Source organism: Panthera leo, chromosome D1, assembly GCF_018350215.1.
Source record: "Panthera leo isolate Ple1 chromosome D1, P.leo_Ple1_pat1.1, whole genome shotgun sequence".
NCBI classification, from domain to species: Eukaryota; Metazoa; Chordata; class Mammalia; order Carnivora; family Felidae; genus Panthera; species Panthera leo.
Genome location: NC_056688.1, coordinates 6,889,399 through 6,908,472, shown reverse-complemented (window position 1 = coordinate 6,908,472; position 19,074 = coordinate 6,889,399). Strand labels below are relative to the sequence as shown.

At 41.3% G+C, this 19,074-nt stretch overlaps 2 protein-coding genes and 1 long non-coding RNA gene across 11 annotated transcripts in view; 2 read left to right on the top strand and 1 right to left on the bottom strand.

Moving 5' to 3' along the window:
• Positions 1-14,628, bottom strand: part of ATM (ATM serine/threonine kinase) — a 129,944-nt gene extending 115,316 nt beyond the window's left edge. For 5 of the 7 annotated variants that reach the window (XM_042906230.1, XM_042906233.1, XM_042906234.1 and 2 more), the window contains exons 1-6: positions 14,103-14,190; positions 12,461-12,570; positions 8,481-8,576; positions 8,286-8,398; positions 6,022-6,167; positions 1,740-1,904 (exon numbers count right to left, since the gene is read on the bottom strand). In XM_042906230.1, the coding sequence (XP_042762164.1) occupies positions 1,740-1,904; positions 6,022-6,167; positions 8,286-8,398; positions 8,481-8,552 (496 nt within the window). In that variant the 5' untranslated portion in view covers positions 8,553-8,576; positions 12,461-12,570; positions 14,103-14,190. Of the gene's footprint in view, positions 1-1,739; positions 1,905-6,021; positions 6,168-8,285; positions 8,399-8,480; positions 8,577-12,460; positions 12,571-14,102; positions 14,191-14,547 lie in introns of those variants that run through there. The other 2 variants (XM_042906231.1, XM_042906232.1) reach the window with 2 other exon arrangements.
• LOC122200546 lies at positions 1,480-5,408 on the top strand. Its single transcript, XR_006193847.1, has 2 exons — positions 1,480-1,519; positions 5,040-5,408. It is a non-coding gene; the product is annotated as an uncharacterized LOC122200546 (long non-coding RNA).
• Positions 14,629-14,687: 59 nt separating the features above from the next.
• The window catches only part of LOC122200545 (protein NPAT), a 53,909-nt gene continuing 49,522 nt past the window's right edge, over positions 14,688-19,074 (top strand). For 2 of the 3 annotated variants that reach the window (XM_042906237.1, XM_042906239.1), the window contains exon 1: positions 14,688-15,218. In XM_042906237.1, the coding sequence (XP_042762171.1) occupies positions 15,182-15,218 (37 nt within the window). In that variant the 5' untranslated portion in view covers positions 14,688-15,181. Of the gene's footprint in view, positions 15,219-15,365; positions 15,817-19,074 lie in introns of all 3 variants that reach the window. The other variant, XM_042906238.1, reaches the window with a different exon arrangement.

Genomic DNA, 19,074 nt, shown 5'->3' with positions numbered 1-19,074 from the left:
AAAAATTAAAAAAAAAACAAACAAAAACTCTCCCTCTAAAAAGTCTCATCCTTAACCATGGGCTCCATCAACATCACTACTAAAGATGGGTTCTGAACATAAACTTCACTTCTTGAGCAAAGTCCTCATTAGAGAAGCAAGTTCTCATCAGAGGAGGGAGCTAACTAGAAAAACAATTCAACCAAGGGGCAGATGGTGAGAAGTGAAAGTAGTATGCTTAAAAATAAAAAGAGCGTTTCAGAGAACATGCCAGATGATGGAACCATACTTAGGATGCTACAGGAAGGACCGCCTTTGTTTCAGTGAGACCTGTGGTTACATGTAATAATCTAAGATACACAAACCCTCTGAATACTTAGGATGGACCACTTTGGTCATAGACAGGTGTCACAGTATCCTGGATATCACTAGCCTATTCTCTACAAGACTTGTTGAGGGTCGGATTTGGGACACAGCCTCCCTTACGTCCAGAACAACAACAGAGGCCCCAGATGACATCTAAGAAATTAATACAGCAGCTCAGAAGGCTTTCCTTCATGTGGGAACAGTAGAGTATAATGCAGAGCACTGATCAGGTCATGGTTTTACCATCCACATATATCTCATTTTGAAACGAGAAACTGACGACAAATAATACAAACATCTTTTCGGGGCGCCTGGGTGGCGCAGTCGGTTGAGCATCCGACTTCAGCCAGGTCACGATCTCGCGGTCCGTGAGTTCGAGCCCCGCGTCAGGCTCTGGGCTGATGGCTCGGAGCCTGGAGCCTGTTTCCGATTCTGTGTCTCCCTCTCTCTCTGCCCCTCCCCCGTTCATGCTCTGTCTCTCTCTCTGTCCCAAAAATAAATAAAAAACGTTGAAAAAAAAAAAAATTAAAAAAAACATCTTTTCAGGTAGTCAGCAAAATTTATCTTGAATACTTACAATGAAAAATACTGAGCTTTTAGATTTTCAGAGGTGGTTGTATTAGACGACTCTGATATGGCTTAAGAGTGGCTTCACTAAAGCGAAATCCCATTCTCACCCATTGAACCCACTCAGCAACAGAAATGCTCCACCTCTGAAATCAATAAACTCAAATGTTTCAGCCTCTGACCCTAACTTCCTTCCTTTGTGGTCTCTACTAACTTTCACCTACAGGCTGTCAAAAACACTCGATTCCTCCCTGGCACCCACTCTCCTCATCTTGTAGTCACTGGGGCCTGTACATCCTGTGCTATTCGTGATGTGCGCTACCTTACAAGTGACCTGCTACAAGCCTAATCCAATGGATTCTTCTGTGTTTTATCATTTCCACCACACTTAAAATGTCATCCCCCTTCCAACCTGAAACTCTGTTGCTTTCACTTCTACAACACCTCTCCCTACTGGTTTTCTTCTTTGTACTTTAATCATGGTGGGGTTTGGGTGTCATTGATCTGTGAAGTCACGGCTTCCAAACATATCTATGTCATAGTGTGTTAGAATTTTTGGTTTACTTGGTTTTTTCCTGCCACTGGCCTGTCAAGTTCTTGAGGACAGGTATGGCTTCTTTCAATTCTGTAACTCCTTACCTATGATAGAGACAATAACTTCGGAAGTCCTTAAAAAATGAAACTAGGTGTTGGATTCTGTAACCATTTCATTTTACCAGGATACTGTGAAACGGCCAGGTCATTTGGGGGATACAGATTCCGACCAGCCTTTTACTGACATTTCATTTCACAGAAAAAATTCAAAAATAACAAACTTCAAAACATACCTAGCCACTGTTGCTGAGTTATTTCACACCAGTATTTTCTCACTGAAAGAATATCCTTGAGCAGTATGTTGCTGCAGTCGGCTCCATAAACAGTACCATTAAACGAATCTTTCACCGTATCCATGACATAATTCAAGAGTTCTTGACATTTTAGTCTGGGTGCTCCTATTTAAAAATAAACAAGCAAGTAAATAAAAACGTATAAATCTTAAGACAAATAAGAACACCTGGAAGTACAACTATATAAATAATTCCATGTGGGAAATTACTATTAACCTCTTTCTCACAGAGCAGGGAGCAGCAAACTATGGCCTGTGGGCAAAATGCAGCCAGCTGCCTGTTTTGGGAAATAAAGCTTTACGGGGCCACAGCCACATCCATTCATTTATGTATTGTCTACAGCTACTTTTATGCCACAACAGCAGAGCTCAATAACTGAGACAGACTAGAGAGCGTGAAAAGTCAAAAACGTTTACAGTCTGGTCCCTTGACAAAAGAAGTTTGCTGATCTCTATGGGAATATATAGCAAAAACAATCATTCATCCTATCCTTAATAATTCACAACTTCTGGAATTAGACCTAAAATGATCCAACGTTTCTTGGTACTTTTTAAAAAGAACGAATTCATTAGAATAACTTGAGATTGTAAGGAAGATATTTACACTAAAAATCAAATTACTTTCAAATCCTACAACAGCATGTATGGCATACAAGTATGTAAGGCAGTAATATTTTCTCTTTTATTTACTAGAGGTCCCAAAAATTCAGTACTAAAGGATATACTCTTAACAAAAGGATATTTAAAAACTGTTTCTTATTTTCAGCAAATCACACTGATGTTGCGGCTAAAATTTTATCCTATTTCAACATTAACAATCTTAAAACCACACATTAACATTTTTTTGTTATAAGCTATCAGGTCGCAAATCATATGTATCTGATCATATTCTAGTTCAGCATTTTCATATGGTGACAACCATCAAACTACAGTAAGTAAATACACACTGACATAATCGGAGTACTATTTTCATTTGTGTCCTCTATTACAATTTTAGGCATCTCTGGCCAATCATGAAATGCACAATCCCACGATCCTCTGCTTTAACACCCTGTGTATCTTTCTCTTATGGTCCTTGTAACATTTTCTTATCCATAACGTCTGTTATATTATAACATTCCTAAGGAATTAATCTCTATATTGCAACACAACCCAGTAACTGTCCTAAATAGTGTTTGCTTAGTAAACATTTATTAACTGCATAAATTAATGTCAGGATGAAATCACATTTCCCTATGGTCTTAGTCCCAACATATTTCCTTCCTCTGCCAAATTTGAGAAAGGCCTCAAGAATTATGCTGACATTCTTTTCTATAAAAATCTGCCTCCAGAGGACAACTAAGTTGGCTGAAAAGGATTTAAGGAACCTCACAGAACTTAACATTTTACAAATGTGCTTTGTGCAGAAGCAGATAAATGCCTACATAAAAGAATGAACAAATGCTTATTGGTTCCTTCCCAACTGTCTTTTTTCAATCTGTTTCTTTCGTCTCACTTTGAATACCAGTGCTAACTAAGTCTGGCAAAGTCTGCACATGTGTTTCAATTCCCATCAATTCTCTCACCTCTTTGAAAAACACAAAGAAGTGAGATGACATAATAGTAACACCCTACCTTTGTTCTGAGGTTAAAGACATTTAAGTTACAAAGTTAAACCTGAAACTGGAGCACCTGGGTGGCTCAATCAGTTAAGCATCAGACTTCAGATCAGGTCTTGATCTCAGGGCACATGAGGTCACGAGTTCGAGCTCCGCATCAGGCTCTGTGGTGACAGCTCGGAACCTGGGGCCTGTTTCAGATTCTGTGACTTCCTCTCTCTCTACCCGTCCCTCACTCAAACCCCCCATCTCTCCCCTTCAAAAATAAATAAACATTTAAAAAAAATTCAAAGTTAAACCTGAAAGAAAAGGAAGCTTCAAATGAAAACAACCACTTTTCAACCATTTAAATGATCTTATATTGATAATTTTATCTACTCTTTCCTATAAACAAAATATTGATACTTTCACACATTTTCAAATGTGATGTCCACTGTTAATTTTGTGACTGAGGTCTTTTCACTCTAATGCAAAATTACATGCTGCAAAGTTTTCTGAGGGGTTACAAATGGGCTTGGGTATCATTCTCTCCTTACTCTCTAAGTACAGATTAAAATCTAATAAGAACCCAATGTCAGTAGCCAAGAAATCAAATTTTAATAAATGCAGGGCTATCCTACAGGGCAAAAGCAGGTGCAGAGTATTTCAGTGTAGCTTTCCTCTGTCCATGCTGGAGTCCCTGACATGGGCTTGCCCCTATCCACACAACTGGCATCTCAGAGCTGGAAAAATAAATTTCTCCTAAACCACCACTTTTTAGACTCAAGTCTCATACCACCATTCTAAAATAGCATTTGCTAACCATCTGTATCCTTCTACTCAATAACATTTACCAACACTGGCCTTTTCTGATTCTTTTTATTTTACTAAGTTCCTTATTTTAACTCCAAGATAGCCTACAGTGTCATATTTCTTTCAGGTGTCCAATATACAGTGACTCAATGGCGTTTCTGATTCTTAAACTAAACTTGGTATCGCAAAGCCACATTTTTTAAAGTTTATTTTTAATTGTTTTCAGTTTACATCCAAATTAGTTAGCACATAGTGCAACGATTTAGGAGTAGATTCCTTAGTGCCCTTTAACCCATTTAGCCCATCCCCCTTCCCACAACCCCTCCAGTAACCCTCAGTTTGTTCTCTATATTTATGAGTCTCTTCTGTTTTGTCCCCCTCCCTGTTTTTATATTATTTTTGTTTCCCTTCCCTTATGCTCATCTGTTTTGTCTCTTCAAGTCCTCATATGAGTGAAGTCGTATGATTTTTGTCTTTTTCTAATTTCACTTAGCATAATACCCTCTAGTTCCATCCACATTGTTGCAAATGGCAAGATTTCATTCTTTTTGATTGCCGAGTACTACTCCATTGCGTATGTGTGTATATATATATATACACATATATACATATATATATATATATATATATATACACACCACATCTTCTTTATCCATTCATCCTTCGGTGGACATTTGGGCTCTTTTCATACTTTGGCTATTGTTGATAGTGCTGCTGTAAACACTGGGGTGCACGTGTCCCTTCAAAACAGCACACCTGTATCCCTTGGATAAATGCCTAGTAGTGCAACTGCTGGGTCGTAGGGTAGTTCTATTTTTAGTTTTTTAAGGAACCTCCATTCTGTTTTCCAGAGTGGCTGCACCAGCTTGCATTCCCAACAAAGCCACATCTTTGAAGAGTGAACAGAGTTTAAGCCGAAGAGTCTGTACACAAACATTTCTGCTTCTAGCTTTCAGGATTGTATGAAGCCCGTTTCTTCACATGAGCCTACAAGGATCCTGTGTTTTGATTCAAAAATATGAACTCTTTAAAGCATTCACCGCATCGGTTCAAAATGGAAATATGTGGCTCAACAGAAGCAAAAAAATCACAGTTATTTTCTTTTTTAATCAATAGAAGGCACAGTTATAGTTACAAGAGTGGGTTTTGACTGCCAAGAAAGCCACTGTGATCTCAAAATGAGTTACAAGTATAGAATAAAAGATATACGAGTCATGCACTGCTCTGTACCAATCAGAACATACCTATAATTGAGTCCCACACTTTGAGAGAGAATTAAATTGAAGAAAATTCAGAAGAGACTGACACAAATACTAGGTCATACGAGCTGAAGGAAGTTTATCTGTTTAGCTTAGAGAAAAAGCCTCAGAGAAAATGTCATGGCTAACTTCAAATACCTCAAAGGATACCATTTTGAAAAAATTTATTGGGATGTGTCTTTATTACCTGAGAAGGCAGAAGCAATAAATAACAAAGGGAGACAAGTTTTTACTACTATTAAAGCTATTCAAAGATAGCAAAAAAAAAAAAAAAAAAAAAAAGCCTCAAAAGGTTATGTTCATCATTAAGGCCACCTAAGTGCTAAGAACAAATAGAGGGGGTCCAAGAAGAAGAATGGGCAGCTGGAATAGTAATTTTTAATCTTTCAATCCAGGCACTACCATTCCATGCTTGCATAAATTCATCCAAATAGTTAAATCTATAGTATTAAAAACCATGATATGTACTAGAGATTAGAGTTAGCATCAACTATTACCTCAACACATTACAACCAGACTCAGGCAACAGTAACTCTTAATAAACCAGCTCGTTACAACTAACAACAGCACTTACTTTTATTTGCACATTTGATGAAGTATTTGACCAGACTACTAATTTCTTGCATCTTTTTCTGCCTGGTGGCTTGTGTTGAGGCTGATACACCTGCTTTTGCTGTTCTCAGACATTCTGTTTCTTTTTGAACATATTTCTGTAAAAATCTTCAAGAAAACAAAGTAGAATTTCAGAAAACTCATTAAATGCTTAAATTATTACAACAGTTCAGGGCGCCTGGGTAGCTAAGTTGGGTGGACGGCTGACTGCGGCTTGGGTCATGATCTCATAGCTCGTGAATTCGAGCCCCACATCGGGCTCTGTGCTGACAGCTCAGAGCCTGGAGCCCGCTTCGGATTCTATGTCTCCAACTCTCTCTGCGCATGCCCCCCCCCCCCCCCCCCCGCCACTCACACAGTCTCTCTCAAAAATAAACATTAAAAAAAAAAATTATTGCAACAATTCTAAAAAGTCCTTATGCCATTATACAGAGAACAAGCCACAATGTGCCATCAATGTACCAGCTAAATAAAACAATTTTCTCTTTCAAGGCCTAAGCCCCACCACACCCGCTTAAAGTCTGGTCTGGATCTGGAGCCTCCGTGATTTTCTGTTGCTTTCCTGCTTGCTTTTTCACCTTATTATTAAAAGCTTACAATTGTTTTAGGGCTCTTGATTCTTTATTGCCTGTTATTCTGTACAACCCACACCTTCCCTAAGCAGTTGGTAACACTTCTACCTTTGGAATAAAGGCGGCCTAGAAAATATTCATGATTAGCTGAAAGTGCCAAGTGCATCTCTGACCGATCTGAACAGTTTACGCAAAAGTCATCTCGGGGCGCCTGGGTGGCGCAGTCGGTTAAGCGTCCGACTTCAGCCAGGTCACGATCTCGCAGTCTGTGAGTTCGAGCCCCGCGTCAGGCTCTGGGCTGATGGCTCAGAGCCTGGAGCCTGTTTCCGATTCTGTGTCTCCCTCTCTCTCTGTCCCTCCCCCATTCATGCTCTGTCTCTCTCTGTCCCAAAAAAAATAAATAAATAAACGTTGGAAAAAAAAAAAAAAAAAAAGTCATCTTTAGATAATAACTATAGTTGTGGTGTTTGAAATAAACTAACCAGAGGAAGAGAAGCATGCATTTTTCATGTTATCTGCATTGAAATCTGTAAGTCATTCTAGTACCAAATACGCAGTAAAAATAAAAGTGTTCTTTCTAAATACTAACAACTTCCTTGACTGAAAATGTTGTTTCACGTTTCCCAGTATTCTCTATTAATTTAAAATATTTCACTCATGTGCCCTAAGTCTTACGATCTATTTCTAGTTACAGACTTCACAGTTAAAAATTATATTTTAATGTAAAAAAGCATCAATTCTGTCTGCCACTCCAGTCCACTAATCAATTCTGTCTTTCCAATGCCTGAATCCTGAATTTTGTTTGTTATTGTTAAAATTTAACATATGGCAGTTACTTACAGCAATATAGATGTAAAAATAACAGGGGTGCGGGTGGGACTCAGTCAGCTGAACATCCGGCCCTTGGTTTCAGCTCAGGTCATGATCTCACAGTTTGTGGGTTCAAGCCTGGGTGTCAAACTCCACAAGCACTGACAGTGCGAAGCCTGCCTGGAATTCTCTCCCTCTCCCTTTCTCTCTGTCCCTCACCCTCCTGATGCTCTCTCTCTTTCTCTCAAAATAAATAAACAAGCTTTAAAAGATGCAAAAATAATAAAGTACTTTTTATAACTTAATTTTTTTCTCGAATTAGAAATTAAGACTTTTGAACTAACTAGTATGAAAGGAATTTTCTCTAATCTTTTCTTTCTTTTATTTATTTATTTATTTATTTATTTATTTTCTAGACAGAGAAAGCACCAAGTAGGAAATAGCAAAGAAAGAGGATTTTGCCAAAGTCAAAAATCAACTAAATCTGCATAGCGCAGAGCCTGACATGGGGCTCGAATTCATGAAGTGTGAGATCATGACCTGAGCTGAAACCGAGAAACAGACGCTCGACATGCTGAGCCACCCAGGCGCCCCAGAATTTTCTCTAATCTTGAGTGAGATATGTCTAAGACCTTTTATTGATCAAATGACTTAAAAAATGTAACTTTTTCTACATGAACATCCTTTAAAACTTATGTTTCAGATGAATGTTAAGCACCAATTTTATATACGAAGCACAATTGTATATAGGGAGCAAAGTAACACTTACATACACAAAAATACCACAACAAATAAAAATGAAAGCAAAAACTAAAGACGCTAAAATGAAATTAGAATGGAATACCTAAAAACAGCATCCCAATTCAAGTATTTCCCTTGTTTGGAATCTGAATGCCGATCTAAGTGTTGAACAGTTTCAGGATCCCGGATAAGGCGCTTAAATTTCTCAACTTCTTTCTGAAAATGAAGAAGAACATGGTAATGGGTTGCCAATCACACACCTGCTACAAGGAAATATAAAATTTCAGGAATTTACTACCCTTCGTTCTGTAGCTCTATCGTGTTCCAATTGACGACAGCAAATAAGCAGATCGTTAAGTGCTAGACTCATGGTTCAGAATTTCAGAAAACGTCACTGTAAAAAATACATACATGCAAAATTACTTTAGACCTTCGGATTGTGGTATTAATACATAGGCAGGTCAAACTACACAACTAGAGATATACTGTGCTCAAACATACAGTGGTTTTTCTTAACGTTTCCATGTTCAACTGAGATTTTCTTAAAATATATTAAAACAAAGCTTCAAACATGTAAATTTGTGTGCAGCAGTGGGATAAAAATAGAAAACATGTAATTTATTGTTCTGAGAACTTTTTTTTTTTTTTAATTTTTTTGTTAATGGTTTTATTTATGTTTGAGAGACAGAGACAGAGCGTGAGCAGGGGAGGGGCAGAGAGAGGGAGACATAGAATCCGAAGCAGGATTCAGGATCTGAGCTGTCAGCACAGAAGCCAACATGGGGCTCGAACTCAGGAACTGCGAGATCATGACCTGAGCTGAAGTCAGACACTTAGCCAACTGAGCCACCCAGGCGTCCCTGAGACCTTTTCTAGGAGACATGATACTTCTATTTTTTTTTTCAATATATGAAATTTATTGTCAGATTGGTTTCCATACAACACCCAGTGCTCATCCCAAAAGGTGCCCTCAACAATACCCATCACCCACCCTCCCCTCCCTCCCACCCCCCATCAACCCTCAGTTTGTTCTCAGTTTTTAACAGTCTCTTATGCTTTGGCTCTCTCCCACTCTAACCTCTTTTTTTTTTTTTTCCTTCCCCTCCCCCATGGGTTTCTGTTAAGTTTCTCAGGATCCACATAAGAGTGAAAACATATGATATCTGTCTTTCTCTGTATGGCTTATTTCACTTAACATCACACTCTCCAGTTCCATCCACGTTGCTACAAAAGGCCGTATTTTGTTCTTTCTTGTTGCCACGTAGTACTCCATTGTGTATATAAACCACAATTTCTTTATCCATTCACCAGTTGATGGACATTTAGGCTCTTTCCATCATTTGGCTATTGTTGAGAGTGCTGCTATGAACATTGGGGTACAAGTGCCTCTATGCATCAGTACTCCTGCATCCCTTGGGTAAATTCCTAGCAGTGCTATTGCTGGGTCATAGGGTAGGTCTATTTTTAATTTTTTGAGGAGCCTCCACACTGTTTTCCAGAGTGGCTGCACCAATTTGCATTCCCACCAACAGTGCAAGAGGATTCCCGTTTCTCCACATCCTCGCCAGCATCTATAGTCTCCTGATTTGTTCATTTTGGCCACTCTGACTGGCGTGAGGTGATATCTGAGTGTGGTTTTGATTTGTATTTCCCTGATGAGGAGCGATGTTGAGCATCTTTTCATGTGCCTGTTGGCCATCCGGATGTCTTCTTTAGAGAAGTGTCTATTCATGTTTTCTGCCCATTTCTTCACTGGGTTATTTGTTTTTTGGGTGTGGAGTTTGGTGAGCTCTTTATAGATTCTGGATACTAGCCCTTTGTCCGATATGTCATTTGCAAATATTTTTTCCCATTCTGTTGGTTGCCTTTTAGTTTTGTTGGTTGTTTCCTTTGCTGTGCAGAAGCTTTTTATCTTCATAAGGTCCCAGTAGTTCATTTTTGCTTTTAATTCCCTTGCCTTTGGGGATGTGTCAAGTAAGAGATTGCTACGGCTGAGGTCAGAGAGGTCTTTTCCTGCTTTCTCCTCTAGGGTTTTGATGGTTTCCTGTCTCACATTCAGGTCCTTCATCCATTTTGAGTTTATTTTTGTGAATGGTGTCAGAAAGTGGTCTAGTTTCAACCTTCTGCATGTTGCTGTCCAGTTCTCCCAGCACCATTTGTTAAAGAGACTTTTTTCCATTGGATGTTCCTTCCTGCTTTGTCAAAGATGAGTTGGCCATACGTTTGTGGGTCTAGTTCTGGGGTTTCTATTCTATTCCATTGGTCTGTGTATCTGTTTTTGCGCCAATACCATGCTGTCTTGATGATGACAGCTTTGTAGTAGAGGCTAAAGTCTGGGATTGTGATGCCTCCTGCTTTGGTCTTCTTCAAAATTACTTTGGCTCTTCGGGGCCTTTTGCGGTTCTATATGAATTTTAGGATTCCTTGTTCTAGTTTCGAGAAGAATGCTGGTGCAATTTTGATTGGGATTGCATTGAATGTGTAGATAGCTTTGGGTAGTATCGACATTTTGACAATATTTATTCTTCCAATCCGTGAGCACGGAATGTTTTTCCATTTCTTTATATCTTCTTCAATTTCCTTCATAAGCGTTCTATAGTTTTCAGCATACAGATTTTTTACATCTTTGGTTAGATTTATCCCTAGGTATTTTATGCTTCTTGGTGCAATTGTGAATGGGATCAGTTTCTTTATTTGTCTTTCTGTTGCTTCATTATTAGAGTATAAGAATGCAACTGATTTCTGTACATTGACTTTGTATCCTACAACTTTGCTAAATTCATGTATCAGTTCTAGCAGACTTTTGGTGGAGTCTATCGGATTTTCCATGTATATGATATTTCTATTAAAACGTAAAAGATAAACAGAAGACAGACAGGTCAAGAACAAGGAAAAGGGCACCCAAGGATTTAACACTTTAACAGCAGCACCCTTTCTTATATGTAGCGATGTGTCATTTGTTGAGCCAAAAGTTTAATTTGCTGTGCTCTGGAATTGATAGCTAGGAGGTTATCAGAGCTGGCAAACCTTGCCTAGCACTTAAGTCTCAACTGGCTTGATGGTTCTCACTTAAAAAAAAAAACTGTTTTTAACGTTTATTTATTTTTGAGAGAGAGACAGAGCATGAGTGGGGTTGGGGCAGAGATAGAGGGAGACACATAATCTCAAGTAGGCTCCAGGCTCTGAGCTGTCAGCACAGAGCCTGATGTGGGGCTTGAACTCACAGACAGTGAAATCATGACCTGAGCTGAAGTCATATGCTTAGCTGTGCTGACAGCTCAGAGTCTGGAGCTTGATTTGGATTCTGTGTCTCCCTCTCTCTCTGCCCCTCCCCTGCTCATGCTCTGTCTCTGTCTCTCAAAAATAAATAAATGTTAAAAAAATTAAAAAAAAAATACTACAGAGATATCCCTTGCAAAAGTCAAAAATCAACTACATCTTACTGGGCTTGAATGCCATTGCTGTAGCTCTCCTCTTAGGTTTTTGAACATAATCAAGCCTACCTCTGATGACCTTTAAAAGAACTCATATAAGAAAAGCATTTCGTGTCATTAATTTTGAGTCACTTTACAAAGAAGCTTCATCTTTGTTAGACTATAAATATTTACAAAGAAAATATGTACCTTTTTTTGTGTATTACCTATCTCAAGAGGCAAGGGGGGGGGTGTCCTTTACCCATGCATTCACATAAATTCTACTCATTCTTTAAAGATCAAGTATGTTTCCCTGCTGCTATTTCACTCACAGGATCTTAAAACCGGAACTGAGAGAACACGTCCAATCTTCGTACAAAGAAATCTCTCCTACAAAATTATTTCAACACTCTTTTAACATCCAGTGAAGGCACACTACCTAATGAGCCTACCTATTGCACTGGTAGAAAAGTCTAAGTCACTTCTTCATTTTTATTCATTGGTTGTTCTGACTCTTATCCCTAGTACAACCTCCTCTACACTGCTGTGGATTACAGGTTGTTATTTACTTGACAGTCTTATTTGTTTGGTCGTAAACTTCTCGGGGAAAACAACTATTATTTTCATGTTCATGCTATTTTCATTTCCATTCCTCACAATTTTATCTAGGACTCTTCCCCCTTCTTACTCACTCTTAGCTTAAAACCCTCTTGGAGTGAGTCAATATGGAAAACAAAACTGGGATTGTAACCAATGAAAACACCTTAACAATATCCAAAGAACCATAAACGGAGGCACATTTATTTCTAGATATACTAAACGTGTTGTTTGTAATGTAAAAAAAAAAAATCACATGTTTACTGACCACGTGACACTTCCAGGAAGATGTAGCCCTCAAATTTTCTTTTTTAAAGCTGTGATTTTTCTGCTGGCTTCCTTCTATTTTTCTCTCTTCCGTTTCCCAAAAATGGATTACTTTCAAGAAAACACAACAGTCCAATCAGGAAATGTTCAATCACTGATACATGCAACATTTACTGAGCAACAACTGTGTTCGAGGTACTATGTTACGGGTAAGAGACACAAATCCTACCCTTGTGGAGTCAGAAGTGGTGAGGGAGAGTGACGACAAACGAGTACACTGAAAAATAAATGTATAATTCCAAACTGATATATGACTTAAAGGAAACACAATATACAAGAACAATGGAGAAGATCACTTTTGATAAGGAGCCAGGGAACACATCCCAGCAGAGGTTACAACAAAGCCAAGATCTGAACGGGTGCCAATCAATGAAACAGCTAGAGGGCCAACATTGCAGCAGAGACTAGTATCACCAAAAGGTCTTAAAATGGAAAAGTGCATGGTATGTTGGAGGAAGTGAAAGAAAACCAAAGAACTACAAAGCAGTCAGCTACAGCAAAAGAGTCAACAGATCAGGTAGAATTTGATTAATACATTCATCCAGAACTATCTACATTCCACTACCAACATGCAGTTAAACAATACACATTTCCTAAGCAACAGCCTCTGAAATGGCAAATCCAATGTCCCTTTTTAGATCTCCACCAAGTTGGTCCCTTTACAGAATTTGACAATGATACCTACACCCCATCTTCCCGCATACAATTCTGCCCTTGGCATGCCATTCTTTCCCGGTGTAATAGTGTGGGCTCTGTACTTAGATTATACTGGTTCAAATCCTCGTCCTGCCATTTACAAACTGTATAAGCCTGAGCAAGATAGCTATTTCCTCTAACGTCAGTTCTGTCAACGATAAAATAAAAAACAATACCAAAGGTATTGTAAGGGTGCCTACTTCAAAGGTTTTGTAAGGGTGCACGAGCGTGTTTAACACAGCGCCTGGAACACAGCAAATGCCCAACCATTGCTAGCAATTATCATTATTCCCTTTGTTTCCTTAATCTTTTTTGCTGGTTCTTCTTCCACCCACACCTGCAAGAGGATCTTTGTGTCCTTACTTCTCAACCTATGCTCTCCCAGGGTTGTCTTATCCATCCCTAAGACCCCACCATGCTGAAAATGCCCACATCTTTCAATCCACGCCAGACCTCACTCTTGAGCTTCAGAAACCTTCCACACTTTATGCCTTTACATGCATTTCCCCTTGTCTGCAAGGCCCCTACCATACCCCTCCGGGTTCAGTGGCCACTGAACAATTGGAGGTCTTACCACACAACCTCATTTGCTCCTCTGCCGTCACAGTTCTCTCTCAGATTATCCCCCTGAGCTCTAAGGGTCCTTTTACTTCCTGTGCCCAGCGGGGCACACGGGTGGCTCGGTCCTTTGAGCATGGGGCTCTCGATTTCTTTTTAGGTCATGATCCCAGGGTCGTTCGATCCAGCCCAGCGCTGAGCTTGGAGCCGGCCTGGGATCCTCACTGTCCCTCCCTCTGCCACTCTTTAAAACAAACAAACAAAAAAAAAAAAGCCTAAAACTTCTCGGTACCCTGCAAGAACAACAGCGAACGCCCTTGAGTGCTCACCACAGGCCAGAATAATCACAAGGGAGACTGTACAGCGCGGTTGCAGATGTCAGCCAGAATTCCAGCTCCAGCAAAAGTAATTCCACACTCCGCGCTCCAACGCACGCCAATCTAGTTTAAACCTCAACAGATGCTCGTAGATCACATCTAATAAAGAAGAGGAGGGGCATGATTAGTCAAGTCATTTAGTTACAGCTGGTCCATACGGGGACAGAGAAAGGGGACGCGCAGGACTCAACGCGGCATTTGGCAGAAGAGTCCCGGCTATTAACTCCGCTAAGTCCGCTACGGGATCGCAGAGAGAGCGGGAGAAAGTGCAGCGCGGAATAATACGCCTCTAGAGAGCAGCAGGGTAGACCGGCCATCAGGGGGCTGGCACAGAACGGCTTGGACGCCCCTCAAGTACCCCCACGCAGAAGCCGCTGCCTGCTCGCCGCAAACCTACCGCTGCACTCGAACGGCCAGAGTGCAATTTCCCAAAGCGGAGGCGGCGGCTGCAGCCTAAATGCCGCTCCACTCGCCTTTCCCCGCGTCCACAGCGGCTCCAGCCGAGTAGACACCCACTATTCCCGCTTCCGGTTCAAACGCGGCGTGCCCGCACAGCCTGGGTGTCCGGAGGAAGAAGTCAGAGTGACCCAGAAGCGGGCACGGTCTGCCCATGCGCGACGACCCCCGCACGCTCTCCGCCTCCTGCCCTCGCTCCCCTCAAAACATTCGGCTCGTCTGAGCGAACGCGCCTGCGCGTCGCCCGCCAATGGCATGCGAACTTGAGCTCTCCGCTCGCCCTCCGACTTGGGCTCCGGCGCCTGCATCCCACCTCCTCGCCGCCTTCAGCCCCACCCCTCCTAACGCGAGGACGGAAGTGACGACAGTTCCGACGGGAACGGAGGCGGGTTTCATTTCGGCGCCTTTCTTTCTCCGGCGGAAGCGATTGGCGGACGTGGGGCGAAAGAGGCGGGCCAAATTGCCGCGGGTTCGGTGCCGCCACTGGAACCGGGAGATGCGGCGCAGGAGCTGTCGGTGTGTGGGCTTTCACCTGAGTCTCGTCTCCTATTGCGGTTCCTGCTGCGGCTTCGGTCATGCTGTTGCCTTCGGACATTGCGCGGCTGGTTCTGGGTGAGTGCAGGCGCGGGAGGGACAGTTATTGGGCCAGGCAGAGCAGGACGGAACGACCTTTGGGGCCAGAGGTTCTCCCGGGGCGGGGAGGCTCTGGGGCTTTGCCTCCGCGTTTGCAAGTTCTGACCGGCGGCCGTTCTCCCCCAGCCGGGCTCTCGGACCGCTTAAGCCTCTTTGTGTGGATGCTGCGCTCCCCGGAGGCTGCGTGGCGAGGGGAGGGCCCAGGAGAAGCCCGGGCGGAACACCTGAGGCCCGGATTCGGAGGGGGAGCCGGGCCTGCAAGCTTCGTTGGGACCCCTGCAAGGAGCCTTGTGGACGAGACGGACGGACCCACGTTCTAATTAGGAAAAATGAGGACGTCCCTGAGCCACCCGGTCGTGCAGAAAGACCTTCCCGACGCCCTATTCGTCCCTCGCCCTTAGAACTACGAATGTGGGGCGAACGGGGGTGATCTTGCCTCCCCATCCCTCACCCTCCCTCCCCGCAGTTAGTCGTCCGGCACCGAGGTCTGAAAGGCCAGCTGCATGTTCTAAAACAGGACGGGCGAGCAATTTCGCAGAGGAAATGCCTTCCAGTTGAACGTTTTCTAGCTCTGATGGTTAGTGTTTTCCTCCATTTGAGGACGGTCGGTTCAGCGGGCCTGTTGTCAGGGCGTATTGTTTCTGTGGGAAACGGGTTTTGTTGTTGTTTGTTCCCAAAAGAATGGAGAGGGTCGTGCTGCTGAGCACCAGATCTGTAGGAAGCTCAAACCTTCAGATCCCGAGCCAGTGGTTTGCAGACCTCATACGCGACACCCCTGAAAGTAAATGGTAAACATCTGTGATGAAATTTCCCGTCGTGTCCACAGTAGTTGCTACTGTTACCTTATTGTTAGAAAATCCCATTAGTCTTACTTTTTTAAATACTCAGCCCTGCCCAGAAAAAACAGGCCTTCGTGCACGAGGCTTTTGATGAGCACATTTTGCAGGAAACAGGAGAGACTAACGGTTCCACAGCCCGTTTTTGGAGAAACTAGTGACATAAGCTTAAACTAGTATTTTTGCTAATGTTTGGTTACTGTTTTGTCCGCTTTATGAGAACTTATCAGTAGTTAGCCTCCATCTCTATCTGTGAAAAAAGCTGGCTATCTTGTAATTGTTAGTTACATTTATGAGGTTTATGGTAAACCTCATAACCTAAAGTAGACTTTCACAGTGTTGAAGATAATATTGACATACTTTGTTTTTTCTTGAAGGTGTATCATTTGGTTATGAATTTTTGAGTTTTGGCAATTTGGTTAATCCACCGGATTTTATGTAACTATAGAAATCCTTAACAGGGTTTCTCACCTTGTTCGCTATTGACTTTTGGCACCAGATAATTATTTATTATGGGGAGCTGTCCTGTGCATTGTGAGATGTTTAGATACCTGGCATGTATGGATAGATGCCAGTAAGACCTCAGTCCCACCCCCCACCCACTTATGACATTTTAACACATGTCTCTAAATATTGCCAGTATGTTCCCTGGAGGGCAAAATCACCCCCAGCTAAAAACAACCGGTCTTAAAGCAATATGATTTTCTAACTGGAATAATTCACACCTACTTGTGTTCTCCACAAGCCATCTGCTCTGCTTGACTTCCTAGTTTTTTTAATGGATAAAAACTCCAAATTAATTGTTTCTTTTCCTAAAATTCTTTGTCATTCACATTCCATTTTAATTGCCACCAATCCTACTTAATATGCCCGCCCCCCATGCCTTCTTTTGGACTTCTTTCGTGGCTTCTCAAATAGTCTTGCTATTGATATTTACTATTGAACAAGTCTGCCTAAAGCATTCACATTACACCTCCTATTCTAAAAGTTGAAAAACGTATGCACTTACCAAAATTTAAAGTTGTGCAAAAGAGTATAGTGTAATACAAAAGAAAAGAAAGTCTCCCCACCCACACCATTCGTAGTCTTCTCACTTAGTATTATGTATCTTGAAGTTATGTTAGCACCTGGTGATCCATAATTACAAAGCATAGAAGCCTAAAATAGTAATAGTTTCATTATTTCCTTATGATTCTTCTTTCAGTACAAAGCACCTTTTTCAGCAGCTCCCTTTTTGTTGGTTCCTTTTATTCATAATGTTCTTTAAGCAAATCTTTGCTTAGTATCGGACACTGTGCTAAATGCTAAGAATAGACAAGTTCTCCCTTTAGAGTTCACATAATTAGGGTTGTGTTTTTTTTCTTTTACCCTTACGCGTGTACCCCTCCTGCCCCCCAAATACTTTTCCTAGACCCCACCTGATGTCCCATCTAATGCCGTATTTACTTATGTTTGTGAAATGTACATAATATAAATTTATACAACACTTGAGCCATTTTTAAGTGTGGCATTGAGTACATTTACATTGTTCTGTAACCATCACCATCATCGACCTGTAGTTTTTCATATTCCCAAACTGAAAGTTGCCTTTTTGTCCTTGGTATTTTTGATCAGAGATTAATAAGACCAGCTTCGAGGGTTCTTGGAAGCCCCCCCAAAACTGTCTGTAAAGATTTATGTACAGTTGGGCATTTTTATGGGTATAGGATCCAGAACTGTTTTCGGATTTCTCAATAGGTTTGTTCCTTTCTATATGATTCAGAGTCCGTTCAGGAAAACTTAAAACCAATGTGAGTATTTAAAGGGAAGGGATTTAATGAGAGAATTGGTTACACTGGTGATAGAAGAACTAAGAAGACAAGCAGCTTATGTGAACAGACTCAGTGGCCTCAGCAGGAAGCCACTATGATAATCAGGAGGACAAGGAGAGATGAAGCAATCCAGAGGCTGGGTTCTCTCTGAGGAAGATGGAAGGTAGACTTGTCTGGTGAGGGAGCAGTTGTCACAGAGGATATTCTGCCAAGGTAAAGAAGAAGTGAGAGAAAACAATATGGCTTCTTCCAGTTGCCCTCCAGTCCCCCACCAGTGCTTCGCATTGTTTGGATGCAGCTAGAAGCCAGCTGACCTGGAGCCTAGGAAACATTGTCTGCGTGGGGTCAGGTTTCCTATCTTTCGCAGCAGAGAAAGAGGAAGAAGAGATTGAAAGCAAACAGAACCAGAATTGACACACTCCTGGAAGGTCAAGAGCCACTGATCCTATTCACCTGTATATAGCTAAAACATTATAAATACTTGATAAATATTTACAAACGTGCAACTGTGATCATAACAGTCCTTTTTGCCTACTGACGTCATTTACCCATGTTTTCTGTTTTTATTCAGATTGTGTTTATTCATATTATTTATTCATAATATGTCATTGCTGACATTTACAGCTTTTTATGATCCTTACTCATTCTGTCTTTTCAGTTGTATCTCCAGCTGTTCTCTTTCATATACGTTGTGCTTCCTCCAAACTGGGCATGTTCTCCATACATGCTTTTCATAAGCTTTGTTGGGGATTCCCCAACCATCCTTTGAGACTCAACATCTTCTTTGTGATAGTCATAATTTTCCCCAAGTCTAGTAATACTTTCTCTAGACCCATCCCCTCAGGAAGTAACTCCTATTGTGTTACTACCTTTTCTTTGTATTACAGTTACTTGCATATATATCTTTTGGGTCCTTTTAGATAACTTCTTTATAGACAGAAACTTTTGTTATTTGTGAATCTATTTACATCAGTAAGTTAAGTCTTCCCAAGAATCACTTTTTTTTTAATTTTTTTTTTATTAGTTTTCTTTATTTTTGAGAGGCAGAGAGAGACAGCGCGTGAGTCGGGAGGGGCAGAGAGAGAGGGAGGCACAGAATCCGAAGCAGGCTCTAGGCTCTGAGCTGTCAGCACAGAGCCCAATGTGGGACCTGAATCCACGGACCATAAGATCATGACCTGAGCTGAA